The following is a 27,247-nucleotide window of genomic DNA, read 5'->3' on the forward strand; positions in this document are numbered from 1 at the left end:
CGCTGAAACAAAAAAACAAGCAATCTAACAAAAATAGTACAAATGTAAATCAAAATCATATCATAAGCTAAATTATAAATAACCAAGAACAAACAGGCAGAAGATTTACAGAAAAAAAAATATCCCCTGTCAAAAATACAATCACAAACCAAAGAAGCAGGATAGGCTAGTAAAGAGAAGAAGAAACGACATCACTATCGGATCGTACACCCATGCCAACATCATAGGTATATGATTCAAGGGTGATGCTCCCATCCAACCACCCGCGTTTTTCCAGAGTACGGCTAGTATTGTGATGCAATTTTTATGAAAGTGTCCTGCTATGAGTTTACACAGGCCATTCCCATTCATCCAAATATCTTGATAATGAGCAAATCACTCCAGCTCCATATTGTAAGTCTCATTATAATCTATTTGAACCAGTCCACCCTAATTCAATTGAATAAATAACTGATTCCTCAATTATGTGAGGGGGCAGAACTTTGTGAAAGACCACGGCCCGATCAAGAGTGTAACAAACATTTGATGCCATTTATTGCGTACAAAAAAATAAACAGAACAAATATTCTGGTTCGGCACGTATCAGATTAAAATTTGTCGCAAATGTTGATCCACTTTTTATAACAAAACAAATTTGTTTAATATTACTAAATTCTAAAGGAACTTTTTTTCTAAAAATTACAAAATCAACAAATTCCCTCGACTCAGACCTACCTTTCATCATCTGAAAACTCAAGCAGGATCTGAACACAGGTGAGTATTCCGTGTCGATATGCTTTTTCTTCAGCTTGGTTTTCTTCCCCTGGGCCAAGGAATTTCATGAGGCTGACCTGTCAGGGGAGACAATTTAATAGTTAGATGGAATGGAGTTACAGGACTGAAGCAAAGTCAAATCTTATTGAAAACAGGACGACCAACTTCAAAAAAAATAAATTTTTCTTGATATTTTCAAAATGTCTAATTACTGTAAAACTGAATTTTAATATTCACTCAATTTATAGAGACTATTGCTTAATCGTCATCTGAGGAAAGAAAAACAGAAATTCAATAAATGTCTATTTCATGTCCAGAGGCAAAAGGTCAATAAGACAATTATTCTCTTTAAAAAGCAGAAAATTATCATTCATGATAAGTCATTTATAAGTCCTTCGTACATCAGTGGTAAATAATCTAAAACGTCAATCTATCTGTTTAAGATTTGAGATTGCGAAACTGTTAATATTCTTTTTCGGATCAAGTGAAAATGCTATCTAAAGTCAGTTCTCATATTCCTTTTATACAAAGGATGACACATGATAATGTGTAATTTTAAGACAAATAAAAATGGCCTCTTACCATTTCACCAAGATATTCTGTGGTAATGTCGAAGTACAGAGGGAACATGACATTAGCCAACTTCGCGTCAATGGCCAGGGTTTGGCACCATCTGTTGACAAAATTTATAAATAACCATATAATAATAATAATAATAATAATAATAATAATAATAATAATAATAATAATAATAATAATAATAATAATATTAATAATAATATATCTTTATTACCACAAAAAAGTGGCAATTTGTCATTTGGTTACACATTTATAACAATACAATATTGGCATAGACACACTCACACAAGATGCATACTAGTAACATAGTAGTTATCGTATATAAAAAAATAAAAATAAAAAAACCCGGCATCAACAACATCATCATCATCATCATCATCATATTTTGAGTAGTGTAACAATATTGCTTAGTTGTATGAACAATATGACCACTGATCGTGTTTGTACTATTTTTCCCCACTATTTTTTTGTTTGTTTGTTGCTTTAGGTCTCTTCCAACACAATTGAGGTTATATGAGAGACCGCTGAAACAATAAAACAAGCAATCTAACAAAAATAGTACAAATGTAAATCAAAATCATAACCTAAAGATATCATAAGCTAAATTATAAATAACCAAGAACAAACAGGCAGAAGATTTACAGAAAAAAAAATATCCCCTGTCAAAAATACAATCACAAACCAAAGAAGCAGGATAGGCTAGTAAAGAGAAGAAGAAACGACATCACTATCGGATCGTACACCCATGCCAACATCATAGGTATATGATTCAAGGGTGATGCTCCCATCCAACCACCCGCTTTCCCCACTATGTTTTAACATCGTATACTTGGCATTTTCAATGGTGAAGGATACAGATAGTAAGACACCTGATTAGTCGCTCAATTGCATCATTTGTGCGGCTATGTGGTCTAGTTGTATGATACTCGCTTTCGGATCAGAAGGTCCTGGGTTCGAGCCTCGCTCGGCGCATAGTTGAGTTCTTGGAAAAGTCTCTTTATTCATATTCTCTCACCGTACTCAGGTGTAAATAGAGTACCTGGCCGTTAACAGCGTTGTCTCTGTCCAAAATTTTTTTTGTAATACTGCCTAACAGGCGTCATGTCCCGTCCTAAATGTTAAATGTTGCTGTTGGCCAGGGAGCCCTTGTAAAGTGCTTTGAGCACGTTTAGTGGATATTGCGCTATATAAAAGCTCAATATTTTTTTTTTAAAGCTCAACTTGTTCAATCTGAATTATTTCCCCCCTGAATTCCTTTTTTTTTTACTGTAAAGTGAGATGATGTAATATTATTATTGACATTGAGAGTAAAATCATTCCTTACATTAAGATTACTACAAATAATTCTGCCATTCTCACAGCTAAGAATCATTTTGTTTCAATAAGTGACTGAGTGAAGTGGATGCCTCTCCCATAACAATAGACTTGTTGTTATTGTCTTTTAAAAATAAAAATAAATCTGCATCTTGTAGTTGTATACAAGTCATTGTTACAAAATAACTAGAGCTTTTATATATGGCAAAATATCCACTAAAGGTGCTCAAAGTGTTTTATGAGAGGTCCCTAGCCAGCAGCAACACTTAACACGCAGGATGAGACATGCTGCCTAGTATTACAATTTTTTTTCAGACAGAGACAATGCTGTTCAAGGCCAGGTATTCATTTTACATCTGAGTACGGTGAGAGAATGTGAGTATAGAGCCTTTTCCAAGGACTCAACAATGCACCACTCAGAGTTGGACTAGAACCCAGGACCTTCCGATCTGAAGACGAGTGTCATACCATTAGACTACATAGCCACACAAGAAGCACACTTGAAACACACTGATGTATCTATGAATCCTTTTAAATCTCAGTGAGCATGGTGAATTCATAGAAACACACTATTCAAATGCTTACATTTATTTTATTACACGTTATACCATCTACTTTATTTCTCCTATAATTCTCTGCTCAATCATAATATTGTGACTCAGGAATGGAATAAAACTTCCTAATTATCTGATCGATTCTAAGCTGTTACAAGCTGTGAACTGTAAAAAGGAATGAACAAAAAGGAATATAACAGCTTTGAATAGAACAAAGAATACCAAACACGGACCCTGTACCAGCCGAACACGGACCTGTACAGCGAACACAGACCTGTACCTAAACACGGACCCTGTACCAGCCGAACACGGACCCCAGTACCAGCCGAACACGGACCCCTGTACCAGCCGACAAGATGTGTCAAATACATCTCTGCTGTCTGTCTGATGACTTTATGGTTTTATATTTTTGTTTTTCCTCCCACCAAATCCAAGCATCAGTAACACACTTTATAGTCACCTGGAACAACTACAAAAGACGTCTAACTTCTACATCGTGGCACAAGACCGGAGGGCTAGAGCTGGTTCAGATAAGTAAGGAAGTAAGTATATTTTTGTTTTATGCTGAAGAATGGTTTTGAGTCCAAAACATTCTGTTTTTCGAATCTGTTATAGTCATTTTTGCTCAATACTATTTGTCCGATGTGGGCTTATTCATTTTAAAGTGATAACTTACACCATCACAAGGTCAGTTCCAAACTTGACCAGTGACTGCAGAAGATGACGTAACGATGCATTGATGCAGAAAGGTGACTGACCTGAGAATAAGAGGGGAGAAATGGTTTCATCCATAGATTGTGGATCCATGTATAGGTACAGACAATAAGGGCAATAATATGTTATTGGACCAGACATTGTCCCATAATAATAATAATAATAATAATAATAATAATAATAATAATAATAATAATAATAATAATGCTGAAAACTTATATAACGCTATGAATCCGAGACACCAGACTCTAAGCTCCCATCACTGAAACAATAAAAGAAACCTCACCAGCTCAAACTGGGATAATGTTGGGCTGGATAAGATGCTTTATATTCTAATACTGCTTAAAGTAAAATTTCAGAATTTTGTTAATTTCTACATTATATTCATATTATTCACATATTTTGGCATCTATTTCACCCTAAAATATTTTACCAGACAGAGGAAATAGGTCATATTTGAGAATTTGAAGATGTAACAGCTGACTTGAATTTTAAATTCTACCACTGAAATAACTTCAAAGTGAAGCAAATACTGTAAAACTCCTAAAAAAAAAAAAAAAATAAGGCCAACAATAGCAAAACATTATTATTGCCCATCTTCAAACAAACCCTAGCAAAGCCTTAAGTTTTAGGAGCCACATGAGCAGCGATAAACCTACCGGACAGAGTAACCATGTGAGCGCTGTGTATGGCATCCATGTAGCTCTCTCCAGGTATGGTGTCAGCTGCAAAGGCGTTTCTCTGAAAATTCAATAATAATAATAATAATAATAATAATAATAATCATAATAATAATAATAATAACAATACACATTTCTACAGCGCTCATTCCCGTGTAAAACACAAGCTCTGGGCACTTTACAATATAAACTACCAATTTTGAGTGAAAAAAAAAAAAATAATAATAATACAATGCAATGAATTGATAGCCAAATCAAGGCTTATATTATAATAATAATAATAATCATCATCTTCATTGTCATCGTCATCATCGTCAGTTATTTTGTAATCTCTGCTCTATTGAAAAACTCACCCAAGCTCCAGTGTTGGGAAATTCATTGCCAGCGCTCTTATTCCACTTGTCCACAGCATTCCTTACGGCACTGGGCAGTAGGCTGACCAGTCCAGGCCCAAGGGTCCTCAGAACACTGGGCTGGTTCGAGCCTACAGTCAGCACATGCCCAAAAGCCCGAAGTCGGTGCTGGGTGAAGCTCTTATCATCTGTGCTGCTGCACACATTGGCCAGAATGCAAGATCTGAAAAACATAGCAGAAGAAATTGTGAAATAATAACAACAACAACAACAACAACAATAATAATAATAATGATAATAATAATAATAATAATAATAATAATGATGATGATGATGATGATGATGATGATGATGATGATGATGATGATGATGATGATGAAGATGATTTCAAACAGTAAAAAAATAACAATAACAATAATAAAAAATCAATCCAAAAAATGTTTTTTTTAATTGATGATGAATAATAATAATAATAATAATAATAATAATAATAATAATAATAATAATAATAATAATAATAATAATAATAATAATAATAATAATAATAATCTTTATTGACCCAGGAAGTAATTATTGTTAAGTTTCGACTCTTTTCATAATTTTGTTTAGAAAATGATGTCTTGATATTTCACACCAGTCATAAGCATCATTTGGTTTCTGACATTATGAACACAAGAGCAAAAAGAACTTTGATATAAAAAATGCAAGTGTTAAATTGGGATTATCCTTTAGCAGAACCCCCCCCCCAAAAAATAACTTGAGCTTTTATATAGCGCAACAGCCACTAAATGTGTTCAAAGCGCTTTACAAGGGTCCCTAACCAACAGCAACAGGTAACATGTAGAATGACGACTGTTAGGGGATATTACAAACTTTTTTACTCGACAGAGACAACGCTGTAGATGGCCAGGTACTCATTTTACACCCGAGTACGACGAGAAAATGTGAGTAAAAAGCTTTTTCCAAGGACTCAACTATGAGCCGAGTGAGGCTCTAACCCAGGACCTTCCGATCAGAAAGCTAGTGTCATACCACAAGACCACAAAACCGCACAGAACTATGCTTTTTTCATACTTAGGCTATCAAATGGAGAGAAAATTCAAAAGGGAGCAGGGGTGGGTGGGGGGGGGGGGGGGAAGGGAACGGGGGGGAATATATTCAGAAACTTATATTGACCAACCTGGCAAAACCACTGTATGCTTCAATGAGACGAAGGATGTCAGGGATGAGGTCTGCAGCCACTCTCATAGGTCTTGTGGGATCTGACTCCTTGGACTGCGGAGTAAAAGAGGATGTTTTTATTGGGACACTTGTCATAAATGAAACATTAAAACATCAAAATGGATGCAGCTTTTGATTGACAAATTTCACACAATTATTTTATCAATAAGGGATTAGAATGAAAAAAAAACAACAAAAAAAAACAAAAACATTTTTAAAAAATCACACAGAACACTTCACATAAAAATAAATTTATAACATAACAGATTTGAAAAAAAATAATAATAAATGTATACATGGATACCTAGAACAAGCATTGTACATTCACTGTTAGATGAAGTAAATAAATAAGAAATAAAATATGTAAAAATTTAACTTTGTTCACCTTTGGAGTAAACATTTTTTTAAGGTCAATCTCAAGAAAAGACTGGGATAACCTTGGCATCAGCCGAAAAGTGAGGAAAAAATAATTAAATCTGTTACAGGAAAAATTGAGATTTCAACAGCAGGGCTAAAACCTAAGTCTTCCAGGCAGAAGTGTAATGCTTTATCCATTCGGCATCAGTACATACAAGTAATCTAAGTTCTGTACAAGCAAATAAATTTGCAGAAAAGGTCATATGCTAAAACAAGATGTAAAGAACTTACAACAGCCATGATGAATGTCTGGTCCAAGGAAACCTGGCATTTGGCAATGATGGCATCCAGAATGAGGATGTCTGATATGCCAGGAAGGTCATCAAAGGTCAGCTCCGATGACGTTGTTGACCTTTGTGGACTTGCCAGTTTGAGGATCTTAAAAGAAAGAAAAGATATTGATTGAGATTAATGTTGAGTAATAATGAAATACCACTCTTATAGATAGAAAGAAGATGACGTCACACAGGCCTTTGTTATTGTTTTTTGCCATCCGCGTTTGTGAGTTGTTCTCACTAAACTGTATTAACCAGACTATAAAAGTTCATGGTTACACCGAGTTTGTGTGTTGGTCCGTTATACTTCCGGATGGCAATGTTGTGAACTCCTTGGCCAAGCGCATTCTATCTATTGAAGATTTCAAATTGTTTATTCAATTTATATGTTATTTTGTTTAGTGGATATCACAAAGTGAACATATTTGCAGGTGATAACCGGACACAATCATGGGATCATTTTAAACATTGTTGTCATGAAGAATAATTTACGTTGGTTTGAGACCATACCAATTTGGGTTATCAGACCTGCAAATTAGTACACGCCAAGACATTACAATGTAATGGAGTGTCAATGAATCAGGAACAGAAAAACATATTTTCATTATAAAATGGTAAATAATGTAATTGAAATTAATCAATATTTTTAAAAGGATGATAATTTAAAATTTTAAAGTCTGCTTTATTATTCTAAAATCTTAAAGTTTAACTTTTATTGGTATTGTCTGTCTAACACTATAAACTGGCTCCATGGGCCTTTTTGGTTGTAAAGGACTATTTCTATTACTTATATTTTAATCAAGTAGAAGTCTCGATTTTCATGAAATCCGTTTTTCCCTGCTGGACATACAGAGACCTTTTCTCCTGTTAATCTGGATTTTACCTTCAGTTTTCCCATTTTAAATGGTTTTTGTTGTTGTTGTTGTTTGCTGAGGAAGGATTTTGAGCCCAAACTTCAGAGTTAGGTATTTTGTTAATTTTTACAACTATTATATCAATACGTGTTCAATACTTTTTAAGTTCCACAGCCTCAGCAGTCGCTTAGTATTCAATTAAAAAGCTTGATGGAGAATTATTATTCAATATCGCAACATAGTCTGATGCATGTGTCCTGTGACAGCAAAGCCTTTTCTAATAATACAAATAAATTTCAATGTTTGTCTATGTCCCAGCATGTTTGTTGAGAGCTAAATGAACAAATTTCCCAATCATAGTTTTATTTATTGCGGTTAAATCTATGAATGAAAATACTGCCACAGACTCTAGAATAATAAGTCACCATTTTAAAAAACTTTTGATACTCAAAAGTGCAAAATTCTTATACATTTTAGAAAAAGTTTTAAAATCTGCTTGGTGTTACTTAGACAGAACTGCAGCTCCATAGGACTTATTATTTTGAAGTTCTATTTTCTTTATCTATAAATAATGGGTTTGCACATGGAAATGTATTTATAAAAAGGACAAGTTTGTACCAGACCTGATCTGACAGATAGTTCTTAGCAACCATGACATCGTAGGTGCTTGAGTTGCTTTGAATGGCCGCATTCTCCACCAGTTCGGCCGCAGCCATGGGGCTCAGACCCTGCTTGGCCAGGCAATCCTGCATAAGGTACAAAAATATCAAATTGATTTCACAAACGTTGAGGTTTGGATTAATACAAATGAGGCAAAAACAAAATGGAGGGGGGGGGGGGGGGGGGGGAGTGGGGATGTAGTCATCCAGACTTGACATAAAACGTGCCAGATGTTTGTTTGTTTTATGTTTATGGGTTTTACGGCGCTCAGTTCAGTGCCAGAAAAAGAAGAAAAAATTAGCTTTTATATAGCGCAATATCCACTAAAAGTGCTCAAAGCGCTACCCAAGGGGTCCCTGACCAACAGTAGGACGTAACATGTAGAACGAGACATGACACCTGTATTGCAATTTTTTTCAGACAGAAACAACGGCCGGGTACTCATTTTACACCAGAGTATGGTGACAATCATTTTCTCAAAACAGAGCGATTGAAACAGTGCGCAATCAAATTTTTGGGAATTGAAATATAAACAAAAGGAGAAGTCAACAAATTCAATCAGTTTGCATATACGGCACACCATGCATAAAGACCATAACACAGGAAATAGAAATAATCTGTAACATCAGAATGATGTCCTTACAGACAAATAGACAGCTCTACAAAGGTGACCAACTCAATCATTCTGGTAAGATGTCAAAACAAACGGAATGAATGAAATTCCGTTTTATGTCAAAATGATCAGAATTATGAAAAAAAGTTTTCTGATGTTAAAGAAACAAATAATAATAATAATAATAATAATAATAATAATAATAATAATAATAATAATAATAATAATAATAATAATAATAATAATAATAATAATATAAAAAAGTAGCCCTTCAGAACCATTAAGAGATCAGTTTATCCCGGTTTCTATATCATGAAATAGACAATAGCAATCGCTTGCTATTCTTTGAATAGGATGTTAGTCTCTCGCAAAGTACTTTCCATCAAATCTAACAGACCCAGCAAACCCAATCAATCATTGCTGGGTGGATAGGGGTGTCAGAATAAAATTTCGAATTCATCCGGGATCGATCTCAGCCCCTTTGCTTGTGAAACGAGTGCTCTACCAACTGAGCTATTGAGACTCCCAACTGTCCTATATAAAGTTATTTATTCTATATTAAATTTTATTCATGAAGCCTAAAATTCAACTCAAAGATCGAGTTAATCCCAACATAGTACAAGTTTCAGAGGATTAGTCACAAACGAGTGCTGATGGTGACAAAAAGGGAAAAAGGAGGAAAATTATGAATGGTTTTATTTACGCCACATGTTTACTTCACTATCCCCCCACTTTTAGAGCCATTGAGATGATAAACTACTCTAGCTATCTTCTGGATAGTGGGGAAACTGCACCAGTTTGTTCCACTACACATTAAATCTCTCAAAGCCAGAAAATTTGATTGAGGAAAGTGTCATTTTTTTTAAAGGAGGAAATTCCTCCTCTGATACAAAAATCGTGGATTTCCGCGGATCCAAGGAAAATCATCAGCACTGACAAATATCCACCACTGCCTTCCTTACCGTAATCCATGCAACAAATGGCTTGTGGCCCAATCGAGGGGCCCATCTGAGGGTGTGAAGGATGAAAGCTTTGTCCATTGTCGCCTTGCTCTCCAGCATCTTCATGAATTCCACGGATGGAGGGAGGCAGGAGAGCAGTCGCCACAGCAACAGGAAATGGTAATGCATGGAGCAAGCGTCCTGAAAGAAAAGATGGGGTTTTTTGGGTTTTTTTGTTACAGATTTGAATAGAGATGTATAATTTTTGTCAAAATCTTTTTTGCCGTTGCAATGACAAAGATTACGTTCTTAACTGAACTCCATTATTCGTTGTAGAGATTTGAAAAAGTGTATGAAACAGTGCCAGACAAAGAAAGAAAGAAAAATACAAGAAAAAAAAAATCGCAACAAAACAGTCTTCCTCAACTGGGGAAGACTCACTCACTCTCTCTCTCTCTCTCTCTCTCTCTCTCTCTCTCTCTCTCTCTCTCTCTCTCTCTCTCTCTCTCTCTCTCCATGAATCCTCCCTAACCCCCCCCCCCCCTCCTTCTTTCAATTTCTTCGGAAAGATCTTTGTATGTTGTATAATTTGATAATGAAGTTGATTTTTAATCCCTTTACAGAAAAATATAAAATTTGAAATGTTATCACGAATCTGCCACAATCTTTCGTTTTGACAGACTCTAAAGGCAAATGGAAACAAACCAGCAGGGTGAACTTGTCTTTGGTCTTGTCACAAAGTGATCCCGTCATGAGAAGTCGGACACAAGCCGAGTAGAATTCGTCGTAGTCGAGCTTGGAATCTTGGCTGAGTAGACAATTGACAGCCTGAAATTTCAACAAATGAGAAGTGTTAATAAAGCCAGGGATGTTAAGTGTACACAAGGTCTGTATGAAAATATTGTTTTTGGTTTTTGTTTTTAAGGCTTGTACGGCGCTTGCAACACATTAAGGTCATATCAGCCGTAAAAAGGAAGAAAATGGGGTAGTAAAAAGTTCTAGAATTACAATTAAAGCACAAAAGAACAGGTAAGACAAAGGGGGATTGGTTCATATAGGGAACAGATGTAGATTCCAAGAGCACACTGTCAAAGTACTTAGTTTGAGATCACCTAAAAGTCTCATCCAGACACAAGCACAGGTCCCAACTAAGAGGAATACACTCAAATGTTTACCAATCATATAAATAGAATACAATGCATAACAGAGAGATGATTTACAAGGAAAAAAATATCATCTCCCAAAACCATAACTATACATTCGACTGTTTCCCTCCCAGCCAAGGAACTCCGGCAAGGATCAGGACAAAACTAAGTAATCTCATTCCAAGACAATGACAGGAAACAATTGGAAAACGGGTATGGGGGGATAGAAGACACAGTATGTACCTCCCTGCCCATTATGGGAGGTCAGGATCCCCACCCAGTATGAAAATATTGGAAGTGATTGAAGCTGTGGAATGTGAAAAGTATTGAACATAAATTTGTATAACAGCTAGTAGTCCTTCAGAGCCATTGGGCCCATGGAGTCGGAGTTTATCCCGGTTTCTATAACATGAAACGGACAATAGCAATTGCTTGCTATCATTTGGATAGGACGCTAGTCTATCGCAAAGTACTTTCCGCACAAATCTAACAGACTCAGCTACCCATTTACTGCTCGGTGGGCAGGGGGGTCCGAAAAAATCTCGACTACACCAGGGATCGATCTTGGTCCCTTTGTGTGTGAAGCGAGTGCTCTATCAACTGAGCTATCAAGATCCCCATAACAGCTTGAAAATGTGCAAAATACTTTACACAGGAAATTTAGGACTCAAACCTTTCTTCAGCAAAAATCAATTCTAAAGGTAATGCTAGAGTAACTTTCATACAGATGGAGGAAAAGTCTTCTGCACTTCAAATTAGAATAAAGGATGGTGGAAATGCAGGCATACCATGGGCTCAAACCAGAGTAATTTTGTATATAACTCCAGTACTTGGAACAGTCGAACTATGAACTATCAATGGTATAATCTTAAATTAAATTGAAATGCGCTTTTATATAGCGCAATATCTACTAAATGTGCTCAAAGCGCTTTACAGGGGTCCCTGGCCAATAGCAACATTTAACACGAAGGACGGGACATGACGCCTGTTAGGCAAGATTACAATTTTTTTCCGACATATACAACGCTGTTAACGGCCAGGTACTCATTTTTCACCTGAGTAAGGTGGGAGAATGTGAGCAAAGAACCTTTTCCAAGGACTCAACTATGCACAGAGTGAGGCTCGAACCCAGGACCTTCCGATCCGAAAGCGAGTGTCATACCACTAGACCACATAGCCGCACAATCATCTATGTAGTGTAGCAATTCTCTGAGAGGCATAAGGCATATGAAGCCAAGATTTTCTGGTTTCTGTAGCAATGAGCAGATGAGCCAGATTACATATACTCAGTTACCTGACCACTGGGGCCTCCAAAAAAAAAAATGCAATTTAAGAAAAAAAAAGGAAACAATTCTCAGATTTGCAGCCCCAAAGTCGGTTTGAACGGGAGTCGAGTGCTCTACCACAAAGCTATGTAGGGCTCCAGAGGTATTTCAATTGAAATAATGTAATACAACTCACCAGCCCGTCCACTTTGACGACATCTGAGGTGCTGGGATCAGCCTGGAACAAGTTGTAAAACCTAGGCTTGATTGATGCTGCTGGGGGAAAAAAGAGAATAAAATCAAATAAATCTTTTACACGGCAGATATTTATGACTCCATAAAGTATCTCAAAACAAACGAACAAAAATGTATATCACCCGTTTATTTATTTTCAAATTATAAAATCATTTTTTAAAGACATGAGCCTAAAAAAAATCCTTTAAAAAATCAAAACAAAGTGGTTCAATGCTAGTAGAAATCATATTGATTGGATATGATATGGTATAAAAAACCCGACTTGTCTTTCAAAAGCTGTCATTTGATTTCATTACTTCATATTTTACCCCAGATTAGAGCCTATACTTTCACACAACGGATCTTTTATTTCGAAACTCAAGAGGCAATGCAGTTTATTGTTAATTAAGACAATAGAATCAGATTAGTGGAAAGGCAGACGGGAATGAATGTCATTTCACAACACTGCTGAGACGTAAAATGAACATTCAATTCTTCATCCCTCATTTTTCATATTGTCATAAATGTTTTCATATTTGTTATTTTTGACAAAATTTCTCATTAAAACAAGCAATTTCGTATTAGTATGCAGACCTGCAAAAATATGAAGGGGAGAATATCAATAGACCGATCAAAGAAGAGATTTAAAAAAAACTAATACACAAATCTAGTGATTGTGTTTTTATATATGACTGGCGGGTCTTCACCAAAGTGTATTCAAATAGAAAATGTAGATAATCTACACCAAAGGGTATTCAAATAGAAAATGTAGATAATCTACACCGAAGTGTATTCAGATAGAAAATGTAAATAATCTTTTCAAATAGAAAATGTAGGGAATCTACACCAAAGTGTATTCGTTTTTTGTTTTTGTTTTTAAGGGTTTTACGACGCTTGCAACACATTTAGGTCATATCAACACCAGTAAAAAGGAAGAAAATGGGACAGTAAAAAGTTCTAGAATTACGATTAAAGTTAAAGCACCCACGAAAAGGTAAGACAAAGGGGAATTGGTTCAAATAGGAAACAGATGTAGATTCCAAGAGCATACTATCAAAGTACTTAATTTGAGATCACCTAAAAGTCTCATCCAGACACAAGCACAGGCCCCCACTAAGAGGGAAACACTCAAATGTTAACAAATCATATAAAATATTTTAACAAAACAAGACAGTGCATAACAGAGAGATGATTTACAAGGAAAAAAATATAATCTCCAAAAACTAACTATACATTTGACTGCATCCCTCCCAGCCAGGGTATCAGGCCAGGGCCAGGACAAAACCAAGTAATCTCATTCCAAGACAAAGATAGAAAGCATATTGGAAAACAGACATAGAGGGATAGAAGACAGTATGTACCTCCTGCCCACTATGGGAGGTCAGGAACCCCACCCAGAAAGTGTATTCATGTAGATAATCTACACCAAAAGTGTATTCAGATAGAAAATGTAGGTAATCTAAATCAATTTTTTTATTAAGAAAGAACCAAAAGGACTCACCGTCATTGTGGTCACTGGCCTGCATGTTCTTTCTGTAATTGTCCTCCACCTCTCGACACACAAAGTATTTGATGGACTTTGTCAGGTTTTCTTTGTCCGTGGATCCAGTTTGAGAGATGAACAAATTGTGTTGAACCTGAACATCGAGAATAATAAATGTGAACAAATTGTGTTGAACCTGAACATCAAGAATAATGAATATGAACACATTGTGTTGAATCTGAACATCAAGAATAATGAATATGAACAAATTGTGTTGAACCTGAACATCAAGAACAATGAATATGAACAAATTGTGTTGAGCCTGAACATCAAGAACAATGAATATGAACAAATTGTGTTGAGCCTGAACATCAAGAACAATGAATATGAACAAATTGTGTTGAACCTGAACATCAAGAACAATGAATATGAACAAATTGTGTTGAGCCTGAACATCAAGAATAATGAATATGAACAAATTGTGTTGAACCTGAACATCAAGAATAATGAATATGAACAAATTGTGTTGAACCTGAACATCAAGAACAATGAATATGAACAAATTGTGTTGAGCCTGAACATCAAGAATAATGAATATGAACAAATTGTGTTGAACCTGAACATCAAGAACAATGAATATGAACAAATTGTGTTGAGCCTGAACATCAAGAATAATGAATATGAACAAATTGTGTTGAACCTGAACATCAAGAATAATGAATACGAACAAATTGTGTTGAGCCTGAACATTAAGAATAATGAATATGAACAAATTGTGTTGAGCCTGAACATCAAGAATAATGAATATGAACAAATTGTATTGAACCTGAATATCAAGAATAATGAATGTGAATAATTACCTTCCGACATTAACATTCAGAAGAGGAAAACACATAAGTGGCATTTTTTATATCTTAATTTGAAAAACAAAACAAAAAGTAGATAATGACATGATCATGATGAAGTTGACAATGATGGGATGACAATATAAATGATGATAAAGACGACATTGACAATGATGATGATAATAATGGTAAAAAGGACAAGAGAGAGCAATGACAACATCAAACGCGAGATTCTTATAACAAACATTTGAAAACTCAACAGTACATAACTTAACAGTTTCTTTGGGCTCAATATTTGAATCTTTTATTTTGAATATCGGAGATAATCTCTGACCAAGTTGCCAGTAAACTGTTATACTACTTGTTAACCAATCAGTGTGGCTTGAAATTTTCATATTTCTTCCCATTTTCATGTTATTTATTTTTTAAATCAAATTTCAAGATCGAGACATCTGATGTCACAATGCTAGCAAAGGGCAAGATGTCTTTAAAAAATATATTCTTTGAAAGCTTAAGGGCCATCCTTTTATAAGGAGCACATCATTACAGATTCCCAAGAAGGTGTCAACGTTAAAGTTAACGAACAATTCCAACTGCTAATGTTGTCTTTATTTTATTTTTTATTTATCTGTGTAACTTGGATAGAATACAACCTCAGAACGTTTGACAAGTGTGTTACAGTGACCATCTGTGTGTTACAATGACCATCTGTGTGTTACAATTACAATGACCATCTCTCATTCTACTACTTGGTTATTGCCAGCTATACCTATTTGATTTCCCAATAAAAAATTACCAAGTTAAATGCATTTTTCGAATAACTGTTGATTTTGAGCCTTTAAGTGTGAGCAATACATCAGGGCTTATGTAGAAAAATAGACTTTAGGCAACGTTTATGTTCATCCAAAAATTATCCAAAATTAGTGCCCAATTTCTCCTTTTTCTTCTCATAGAATCACCAAGATAAATAACTATGTCAGACTTTTCTAACCTGTTCAATCAGCTCTACTGGTGGGTCATGGGGAGCATAGAAATAGTGCATCATGTATTCCATCAGAAGTATCAGACGACTCAAGGATAGTGGAATTGTCTTCTCCAGGAGGCTGTAAAGTTATAAAAAACAATTAGAAACATAACATGTTTAACTCAATGGAGACGTGTCGGACGCATTTATTGTCAGACAGGCTCAACACTACTTGTAGACGTGTCGGACAAAATATGTCCAACAGGGATTTTAGATAGTTTTGTTGAGACTGGTCATTTGATTGAATGCGAAAATAAACAAAAAATAAAATGTAATAATTTTTCTACATTTTTTGAGCTCTAAATATTTATTTAAAAGAAAATTTTGGCTTTTTTTGCTGATTTAATTTAACTAAATTTACGAAGCTAAATTTATCAGATTTCCGGCTCGAGGCGAACGACGACTAGCGTTTGTAAACAACAATGGAGTCTAAAAAGCGACTATTCAATACAAGTGGAGCCTTCGAAATTGTTATGGAGGATGGATCGGACAATGAAGATGTAATTCATGCATTTTATGATGAAGAAGATGACAATTATCGCTTGGATCAATCTACAGTACCGGAAAAAAAAAATAAAAGAACCGAAAATGACCCTCAAAATATATATCATAGAAAATGTCAATAATGGAATACTTAAAAAAAAATTACAGATTTCGATAGATGAAAGCTGAATCTATTGAATACAAAAGACTGCTTATCTTTATATACATAAACAAAAAATTGAGAGGTCCAAAATCATGCGGCACAGGGGTGTGTCAGGGGCTATAACTCCACGACTGCCTTGAGTTAAAAAGAAACAGTTTGCTAATGCTTGTTGCAAATCTAAATTATTTGTTTTGATAATTTATGTCATTTAAACTAAGTCTATAACATTAATAACAATAGGACTCCTAAAGAAGCATCATAGCGAGATAACTGTAAGGAGACTTGAAAAATGGTTGTTTCAAAAACATTACTGCATTTATGGTTTCTTTGTCTGGATGGCGAGATATCTGAGAGAATAACACATTCCACTATCACCCACAGATTGCAGCCCAGCTATCAGTACCTTCTTCCATCCTGAACTCAGCACTTAATCTCTAAGCTTATTTTGCACTACATCTGATGCCTGGGTTATACATTTTAATACTCAATTTGTCATACTCAATGATTCAATTCAACTGTGTGTGTTGGTGATACATAACAATTTATTTTTGTCATAAATATGAACAAAAATGTTGGTAAAACATGGAACAGATGATATTTATAAAATTTAAAAAATAAAAATAATAAACAGCTCCATTGGTTTACTTATTGATTAAATCAAAATTAATGGAAGAAAAAAAAGTGAAATATTGGGTAAGACCAAATGAAGGAAAAAAGCTGTTATCTTTACTAAAACACAAAGGATACAATCAAAGTCCCATTTAGCAATCAAAACTCACACTTTAATGAGATATTAAAAAGGCACTAAGAGAAGAAGAATAGGATGTGTTCCAACAAATCGTTTAGGATTCCACACACTTAAATCCTTTCAAGATATGTTTAAAACAAAAATATAACGATCAGTTCATAACAGAGAGATGATTTACAATGAAAAAAAATATCACCTCCCACCAAAATAAACAGTATACATTTGGCTGTTTCCCTCTCAGCCAAGGACTCCAGCAAGGCTCAGGACAAAACCCTAGTTATCCCATTCCAAGATAATGACAGAAAGCAACTCAGAAAACAGGTATAGGCGGATAGAAGACACAGTAAGTGACCTCCTGCCCACCATGGGAGGCCAAAAGACCCCACCCAGAAGCTGATAAACAGCTAACTTTTCTTAACTCACTCAACCCTAACACCGACTATATCCGTAGTTTACCCGGGGTTACTTTTACCCCATGTCTATTTATTATATTTTTCTGAGACAAATTATAGGCGTAGTATCAAAGCTAATCTTTTTAGTTTTTGCAGGTTAATGATAGTTGAATAAAACTATCTATGCACATGCTCATTTTTTATGCATTTTTTTCTCTCCAATTTTGAAAAGAAGCAAAACTCTCTAGGATTGAGTGAGTTAAACATTAAATTTAAAAACAAAAACAAACAGGGAATGATTTAATTGTTCACAAACCTAGGTCCCAAGTGTGAAATTTGTATGATGATGTTACAGATGGATATCAGAATCTCTTTCTTCTGGGTCAGACGGAGACTGTGGAACAGGAGTAAGAGAACCTGCAAGTGCTCCACATTCACGTCTGGGAAAATTATACAGGGAATGGAAGAAAGGCAAATATTACATTTGTTTTGTTAAATTATAAACAATAATAAAGTAATCATGAGGATGGCGATAAGGGCTTTCAATCATACAATAATAGTAATAATAATAATAATAATAATAATAATAATAATAATAATAATAATAATAATAATAATAATAATAATAATAATAATAATAATAATAATAATAACAATAATTATGATAATACATTTCTATAGCGTCTAAGCATCTACGTAAAAGTGCTCTGCAGCACTTTAGAATGAACTCATACATACATAAACTCACACACACACACGCATACATTGATACTAAGATTGATAATAACAAAAATGTTAACAACAACAACAAATAATAATAATAATAATAATAATAATAATAATAATAAACATCATCATCATCATCATAATAATAAGAAGTAGAAGTATAAAAATAACGATCATTGTAGTGGTAGAAGTCTTAGAAGTAATAACGATTATTATATGAATTGTAAAACACTGTACATGACCTCTCTCTCTTTCTCTCTCTCTCTCATTCTACCTCTCTCTCTCTCTCTCATTCTACCTCTCTCTCTCTCTCTCATTCTACCTCTCTCTCTCTCTCCCTCATTCTATCTCTCTCTCTCTCCCTCATTCTACCTCTCTCTCTCTCTCTCATTCTACCCCTCTCTCTCTCCCTCATTCTACCTCTCTCTCTCTCTCTCTCTCTCTCTCTCATTCTACCTCTCTCTCTCTCCCTCATTCTACCTCTCTCTCTCTCCCTCATTCTACCTCTCTCTCTCTCATTCTACCCCTCTCTCTCTCCCTCATTCTACCTCTCTCTCTCTCTCTCTCTCTCTCTCTCTCTCTCTCTCTCTCTCTCTCCCTCATTCTACCTCTCTCTCTCTCATTCTACCTCTCTCTCTCTCTCTCATTCTACCTCCCCCCCCCTCTCTCTCTCTCTCTCTCATTCTCCCTCTCTCTCTCCCTCACCTTCAACAGACTCAGTCTTGCTTTCAGAACAGTGGATGGAGCCGTGGAGTCTGTCCAAAAATTTGTTCCACACCATCATCACTTCGCTGTGCACAGTCTCCGTATTAGTCGGGTTGCATCGCTCCAGCTGCTGTTTACGAAGCAAGATGCTGACCAGAACAGCCAAGGTCCTTGGATGGACTGTCAATGACCATTGTTCAGTTGCTGTGGGGCTCACGCCAAGGGCAGCCAAATAAGCACTCTGGAGGAGAAAGTAAGTAAATAAAAATGATTAGAATAGAATAAAAGTTTCGATAAAATTCACACTGAAAAATGATTTGGGCGTTTAGAGTTTCGTCTCTTTTTTGAGTGTTTTAAGGCGCTTGTGACACACTTCGGACATTTCAGCACCAGTAAAAAGGAAGAAAATGGGGTAGTGAAAAATAAATTTAGAATTAAAAGTGAAGCTAGCCAAGAAAAAGTAAGACAAAGGGGACCGATTCAAATAGGGAACGGATGAAGAGTCCAAGCGCATACTTTAAGTTTTAGATCACCTAAAAGTCTCATCCAGAATACATAACTAACAATAAATAACAGAGATGATTTACAAGGAAAAAAATGTTATCTCCCAAAACTAATACTTAATATTTGACTGTTTCCCCCTCAGCTAAGGACTCCGGCAAGGGCTAGGACTAAACTGAACTCATTCTCAGACAAAGACATAATAAAAATCATTATTTTAAAAATTGAGCTTTTATATAGCGCAATACTAAACATGCTCAAAGCGCTTTACAAGGGGTCCCTGGTCAACAGCAACATTAAACATGTAGGACAGTCATAACACCTGTTAGGCAATATTACAATTTTTCGGACAAAGACAACGCTGTTAACGGCCAGGTATTCATTTTACACCTGAGTACGGTGAGAGAATGTGAGTAAAGAGCGTTTTCCAAGGACTCGAACTATGTGCCGAGTGCGAGGCTCGAACCCAGGACCTTCCGATCCGAAAGCGAGTGTCATACCACTAGACCACATAGCTGCACCAATCAAATAAAGCAACTTGGAAATCAGATATAAGGTGAAAGTATCTCAACAGAGCTCAGTAATTAATTATTCCAAAATGTATTTCAATAATAATGATAATAATAATAATAATAATAATAATAATAATAATAATAATAATAAATAATAATAATAATAATAATAATAATAATAATAATAATAATAATAATAATAAAAATAATAAAAATAATAATAATAGTAATAATAATACCAATATATGATTTTTATATCGCACCTTACCCCGTATATCAACAAGCTCAAAGCGCTTGTTCGATTTGAACATACTACAGAAAAAAACAAAAAGGAAGATATTTCTTAATTTACTAATTCAACTGCTGGACATTAGTCCATTTACAGAAACCCATAAGCTATTTGAGTATATAGGTATAAAGAGTGTTGCATTCAATTCGTGTTACAAATATACACTCACAAGTTCGGACTAAAGGCCAGAGGTATGGCCTATCTCAATTTATTAAATTAATATTTAAGGTGTTGCTATTGGTTCTTGGTTGTATATTTTTTACATGTTTGTACATTTGCATATATATATGTATATATATACATTGTCGCCATAGATTCTCAACTTTGTGTTTATACATTTTTATGCATGCCACGTCAGTAAACGAATTTCCATTTTTTTGGATGAATAAAGTATATATTATTATTATTATTATTATTATTATATCTATCACTTACCTCCAGTTTTGGGCTCAAACAACCCGAGGCCACAAGTATGTGATTGAAATGGGCCAATTCCTGGGACAGACCTGAATATGCTTTCTCATCTGCCATTGAGAAAATGTTTTAAAAATAAAAAATAGACCAATAGTAAAATGAAAAAAGTGGTGGAAAAGCCTGAAGAAGTTTTTTAAAAATAAAATGGTTCTTCAAAATTTTTTTTAAAAATTGAGTGTTATATAGCGCAATATCCACTAAATGTGCTCAAAGCGTGTGAGCCCCACAGCAACTGAACAATGGTCATTGACAGTCCATCCAAGACTTTGTTATTTCCCAAATTGAATTGTTGATGCCCCTGTTAAGCACTCTGAGAACTTCCTCGTGATATGGAAGAACGCTCAACATATATAAAATATTATTATTATTATATGAAGAATTTTGATTGGTCAAAAAACTTGAGTACTGGCCTATAGGAAACTGCAAGGTAGGAAGGATGATTTTTTTGTTGTTGAAAAAATGAAAGGTAGAAAAGTAATGTGGGGGCTGGGTGGAATTTCTGCACTTTTAAACAGCATCATCAAATGCTATTACCAAACTAGACATTCCATGAAAGAATGCAAATGGCCGATCAAACAGATGAACACTGACAGCAGATCAAAATCTTGCTGCAGTATTGAGGAAATTGGGACCAATGTTACCTAAAGGGAGGTTTAATTAAGCCCGAGTCATTCAAAAGTTACATTGCAATCAGTACTTGGCTGAGAAAATAATAAATGATAACAGACCAAAAAAAAAAAAAAACAATTTAAAAAAAAACAAACAAAAAGTAAATAAAAAGAAAAGAAAAAAAAAGTTCCAGCTCATTTGCTTCCACTACCCTCGCAACCCCATCTTTATAAATAAGACAAGATAAAAAGCTATAACTTTTCTAAGACCTTATTTTCTAATGATATGAAAATGGTAAAAATTCATTTCTTGAAGTAAATCTTGTATCTTAAGTATAATTTTTAAAAATAAAATCAAAAGTTTAAAAAAGTATTCAAGGAAATCAAACACAAACACAAACCTATGTATTTACACCATTGAGTAAGACAGATAAATGCCAAACTACTCACAAGTCTCAGTCCGGGTACACTCCCTGTCCAGCTCTTTGGTCAAACTGGCTACAATGGTCACATGGTCTTGACTGATGCCACGGCTAGAATCAAAATCAATGGGGTTAAGATAGTAAATTATACACTAAATCATATTTATGCAATAAAAGCTTGAATAAAGATTGTTCACCGAAAACTGGAGAGACAAGAAGATAAATTTGAAATTGATTTGTTGTACGGCAATGTGGTTTTGTGGTATAACACTTGCTTTCGGATCGGAAGGTCCTGAGTACGAGTCTCACTCGGCACATAGATGAGTCATTGGTAAGGCTCCTTACTCACATACTGTACTCGGGTGTAAAATGAGTATCTGGTCGAAACAAAAATTGTAATATCGCCTAACAGGCACCATGTCTCGTTATATGTTACGTGTTGCTGTTGTTTGTAAAGCACTTTGAGCACGTTTAGTGGATATTGCGCTATATAAAAGCTCAATTTTAGAATTTTAAAATGGCTTGAACCAAGAGAGTGCACTTAACTCACAGATTTGAAACGTCACCTTATCCTCGCAATTTTATCATTACATAATTCAGACCCCCCCCCCCCCTCCTGGCCCCCCTTCAGGAATGCCACCTGGCAAATTAAAAAGAATCCCTGAAAAATTGAGGGATTTTGTGCCATTTATCATGTTGAGTATGGCTTAAAAATATCACTGTAATGGTAGCACATCTTATTGGTAATCAGGTCTGAGGTTCGATCCCCAGTCAGGGTCGACTGATTTTTTGGGATGGTTTTTTTTCTTTCTTGCTTTGTCTGTCACCTTTTATACACACTTGTTCAGTTCTTTATCTTTAAGTAGAGCAAACCATCTGGCAGCTCTCCAAATCACGGAGAAAACAAAGACAGATTAGTAAAATGGCAATTATTGATTATTGTCACCCTTACCTGGCCATGGCTTTGATGCTTTCATTCCCAGAGTTCATCAAATGTCCGTTGAAGAATTTCAGGACAGTTTGGACCAGATGGCAGAACTGAAATAGACGGAAATGAAACATCAATTGTTTTCTTTTTAAAAAAACAAACTTCATTAATGACAATGCAATTGAATAGAATAGAACACTGCATTGTACTCAATGGAGCAAATCGGGATCAAAAGATACTGCAGCCACCCTTTTAGCTGTGTGGAGGTTTTTCACTCACTCACTCATTTCCATAACCGGATGATCATCAGGGAGACTTGTGGAATGCAGACTTCACAATTTTACGCCACTCTTTCCAGTCGTTGGCCTTTTCCAGAAACTCACCAATGTCCAGACCTCTCCATTCCTTGATATTGTCCTGTTACATTTTTTTTGTCTCAATACTCTTCAACAGTCATAACATCACTTCCTTCCTAATGACGCATGGTAACTTAGTAACACTGGCTCTAAACTATCAGAACAATGGCGGATGCCTTATGAAATACTTCTCCGGCGAGCATAAAAGCGTATCCAGAGGAAAAAAAACCCCATAAATTTGATCATGTTTTGACTTTTACACATTCTGATCACAAGGCATATGAAAAGTTCTAGCCAGCATGAAGAATAAAAAGTAATGATTTTCTTTGTTTAGAACCAAGATGGCCGCCGTTGCCGGGCAGTGTGACATCAGACTACTGAATCCAATTCTTCCTTTGGCCTTCGACTGTTCCTTGCATCACTGTCTTGCATTCATAAACTGTCACTACAAATTGTGTGCCCAAACAACAACAGTAGAGGTAATAGAAGTCATTATGAAAGAAGAAAAGGAGGGTTACCTCCCCTGAATCTGGGGAGAATCAGAACGATCGAAATCTACCCAAATGGGGTAAATAAAATGGTAATAGATTATAGTATTTCCCCATTTTCTCAATATTTGCTAAACGGGACTTAGTACCTTTTGATCCTGACCTCCTCAACTGTAGTTTAGCTTTATACAACTCCCCGCCCTTTCTTCCTCCTCCTCCCCCCCCCCCCCCCCCCGCCAAAAAAAAAAGGATTACTTGTTTACATGTGTATAAGTATAGCTGACTGGTATACTTTCATGTCACATTAATGTAACATGTAAAGATATATATTTTTTTTAAAAACTAAACATAGAATGTTTCAGGTTTAAAACCCTTCTTCAGCCAAAAAAAGAAATAGAAAAAAGGATTAAACATTAATAATCACATCAAATCCATAACAGTCAGTAGTAAGATAGTATGGAAGCTTTGATTTAATTAATGAAGACAGAAATTTGGACATTTCAGGTCTCTTCTTTGTCAACATAACACCATGGATGAAACACTAAAGACCTTTAGTCTTTGATTCATATTTTCAGGCCTAGAAGTGATTCAGGAAAATATTTTTCCCTGCTTTTTCCCGGTATTTTCCAGGCTCTAGGGAAAATTTTAAGGTAGTAATTTTCAAGCATATTCATCAATTCTAGACCAGTTACCACTACCTATATATATATATAATATAATATATATAATATATAATATATATATATATATAATATATATATATATATATATATATATATATATATATATATAATATATTGAATTGTGTTTGATACAAATATGGTACGAAAAGTGCTCGACATGCAATAATGGAGCGAATTATTATTATTTTAAATATTTACCACAATGTTTGAGACAGTCTACATTAATGTTTCAGGCTTAATTTGCCATCGTCAGGACTGAGTTGTTTTGTTGACTCAACAAAACAACTCAGTCCTGACGATGGCAAATTAAGTCTGAAACATTAATGTAGACTGTCTCAAACATTGTGGTAAATATTTTAAATAATAATAATATATATATATATATATATATATATATATATATATATATATATAGAGAGAGAGAGAGAGAGAGAGAGAGAGAGAGAGAAGAGAGAGAGAGAGAGAGAGAGAGAGAGAGAGAGAGAGAGAGAGAGAGAAGAGAGAGAGAGAGAGAGAGAGAGAGAGAGAGAGAGAGAAGAGAGAGAGAGAGAGAGAGAGAGAGAGAGAGAGAGAGAGAGAGAGAGAGAGAGAGAGAGAGAGAGAGAGAGAGAGAGAGAGAGAGAGAGAGAGAGAGAGAGAGAGAGAGAGAGAAGAGAGAGAGAGAGAGAGAGAGAGAGAGAGAGAGAGAGAGAGAGAGAGAGAGAGAGAGAGAGAGAGAGAGAGAGAGAGAGAGAGAGAGAGAGAGAGAGAGAGAGAGAGAGAGAGAGAGAGAGAGAGAGAGAGAGAGAGAGAGAGAGAGAGAGAGAGAGAGAGAGAGAGAGAGAGAGAGAGAGAGAGAGAGAGAGAGAAGAGAGAGAGAGAGAGAGAGAGAGAGAGAGAGAGAGAGAGAGAGAGAGAGAGAGAGAGAGAGAGAGAGAGAGAGAGAGATGGAAGAAAAGAGACAAAGAGAAGAGAAATCAATAGAGAGAAAAAGACATTTGAATATTACTATGAGAGAGAAAGTAGCGTCCAAAGACTTGTGGCCTACTTATTGAATTGCACATGAATGAAATAAAGCTAGTTAATCTAGAGACAGACAAAACAAACTTAGTACAAATTACAATGAGTAAACGACCTTAATCTGCCATCTCCAAATAATTGAATAACAAGTCACGAAAATTAATTAAAGTAGCCCAAGGACGTCGACCGTCTTTCTTAGCTTAGCTAACAATCGCATTCATGACCAAGTCAAAAACACAAAAAACAAAAAAACAAAAAAACAAAAAAAACAAACACACACACTCACTACTAAGATGAGGGGAGGGATGTGTGTTTCTAGCACTCTTGCTTGTCGACAATGATGAGTCGACTGAGTGAATCAAGCGTCTTTAAGTCTTCGACCAATCACAGGCTATCTAACCGAACCGGCTGGTCGAAACAAAGACGCTTCTCGCCGTCGATGTATTACGCTATTGTTGTGCAAGTGGCAAGGAATATAACACCTTTTTGAGTAGGCCTAAAAGCTAAAATCTAAAAGTAAAAAATATAATTCTGAGGAATTTGAAAGTCACATTGTTGAAATCGGCTTGAAAAAAGAACAACATTGGTCCTAGTTTCAGAAAAATCGGTTGAAAACCAACTGTTTTACGAATAAATTCGATTTTAAAAATTGCTTTTGTTTATTTTCGATTTTTTTAGCAACTTTTTTATTTATCGGCCGATTTTCTTGATTTTTATATCATTCTTTATATCTCAATGAGACGAGATCAGTGATATACTTTGTTTGTTTCAAATGTAACTACAACATAATTTGGTTTTTTTTACTTATCAACCGTGCCTGGATAATTTATTCAACAACTGACGCAACTATCCCATTGCCGTCTTCCAGTGTTTCAGCGATGACTCGAAACCACTATAATTACGTCATGCACAGGAAACATGGTAATAGTCTGTGTACTCTACGAATGCGGACCAGACTTTGCCGATTGGGTCGATCGTCATAACATAGGGCCTAGTAGTGTGAGGAAACCATAAGAGGCTGCTGCCATGCTCTAAGCCGATCGTTCGCAGGTTGGGTAATGATTACGCGGAAGAATACATGTTGGGTTGCTGTTCACCTAAATTTTTCTCACGGCTTTTTCCCGGCCCCCCGGCCCCAGACAATTTTCACCGATTTTCCCGGCTTTTCCCGGTCGGGAAATTTCAAAATAAAGTTCCCGGCTTTTCCCGGTTTTCCCGGCCCACTTCGAGGCCTGTTTTTATTGGCACAGGGAAAACCTGAAACATCCATATCATGTCTTCATTAACCAGATCGAAGCTTCCATTCCATTTGACTTTTTTTTATTCATTTCCTGGAGCATCAAGCAGCAACATTTACAAGTCAAATCCAGAGAGATGAGTCATTGAGTCAGGACTTGTTTGTTTGTTTGTTTTTAAGGGTTTTACGGCGCTTGCAACACATTTAGGTTATATCAGCGCCAGTAAAAAGGAAGAAAACAGGATAGTAAAAAGTTCTAGAATTACAATTAAAGCATCCAAGAAAAAGTAAGACAAAGGGGAACTGGGAACAAATAGAGATCAGATGTAGATTCCAAGAGCATACCACCAATGTACTTAGTTTGAGATCACCAATAAGTCTCATCTGGACACAAGCACGGCCCCCACTAAGAGGAATACACTCAAATGCTTACATTATACAAATATAATAATACATAACAGAGAGATGATTTACAAGAAAAAAAAATATCATCTCCAAAACAATAACTATGCATTTGACTGTTTCCCTCCCAGCTAGGACCCCGACCAGGGCCAGGACAAAACCAAGTAATCTCATTCCAAGACAAAGACAGAAAGCAAGTTGGAAAAC

At 35.5% G+C, this 27,247-nt stretch overlaps 1 protein-coding gene across 14 annotated transcripts in view; it reads right to left on the reverse strand.

The window, feature by feature from the left end:
- LOC144979831 (E3 ubiquitin-protein ligase UBR4-like) overlaps positions 1-27,247 on the reverse strand; it is a 138,775-nt gene that overhangs the window by 93,721 nt on the left and 17,807 nt on the right. For 8 of the 14 annotated variants that reach the window (XM_078927001.1, XM_078926994.1, XM_078926999.1 and 5 more), the window contains exons 14-31: positions 22,900-22,985; positions 21,976-22,058; positions 20,879-20,967; positions 19,142-19,382; positions 18,027-18,150; positions 15,892-16,003; positions 14,074-14,209; positions 12,535-12,614; positions 10,634-10,756; positions 9,950-10,129; positions 8,338-8,460; positions 6,817-6,963; positions 6,128-6,222; positions 4,948-5,170; positions 4,574-4,655; positions 3,877-3,958; positions 1,336-1,426; positions 715-830 (exon numbers count right to left, since the gene is read on the reverse strand). In XM_078927001.1, coding sequence (XP_078783127.1) covers positions 715-830; positions 1,336-1,426; positions 3,877-3,958; positions 4,574-4,655; positions 4,948-5,170; positions 6,128-6,222; positions 6,817-6,963; positions 8,338-8,460; positions 9,950-10,129; positions 10,634-10,756; positions 12,535-12,614; positions 14,074-14,209; positions 15,892-16,003; positions 18,027-18,150; positions 19,142-19,382; positions 20,879-20,967; positions 21,976-22,058; positions 22,900-22,985 — 2,213 coding nt within the window. The remainder of the gene's footprint in view (positions 1-714; positions 831-1,335; positions 1,427-3,876; positions 3,959-4,573; positions 4,656-4,947; positions 5,171-6,127; positions 6,223-6,816; positions 6,964-8,337; positions 8,461-9,949; positions 10,130-10,633; positions 10,757-12,534; positions 12,615-14,073; positions 14,210-15,891; positions 16,004-18,026; positions 18,151-19,141; positions 19,383-20,878; positions 20,968-21,975; positions 22,059-22,899; positions 22,986-27,247) is intronic. The other 6 variants (XM_078927000.1, XM_078926996.1, XM_078927004.1 and 3 more) reach the window with 1 other exon arrangement.

The sequence above is a fragment of the Berghia stephanieae genome, chromosome 9 (assembly GCF_034508935.2).
Source record: "Berghia stephanieae isolate SIO BIC M18660-M18661 chromosome 9, UCSD_Bste_1.3, whole genome shotgun sequence".
In the NCBI taxonomy this organism is placed as follows: Eukaryota; Metazoa; Mollusca; class Gastropoda; order Nudibranchia; family Aeolidiidae; genus Berghia; species Berghia stephanieae.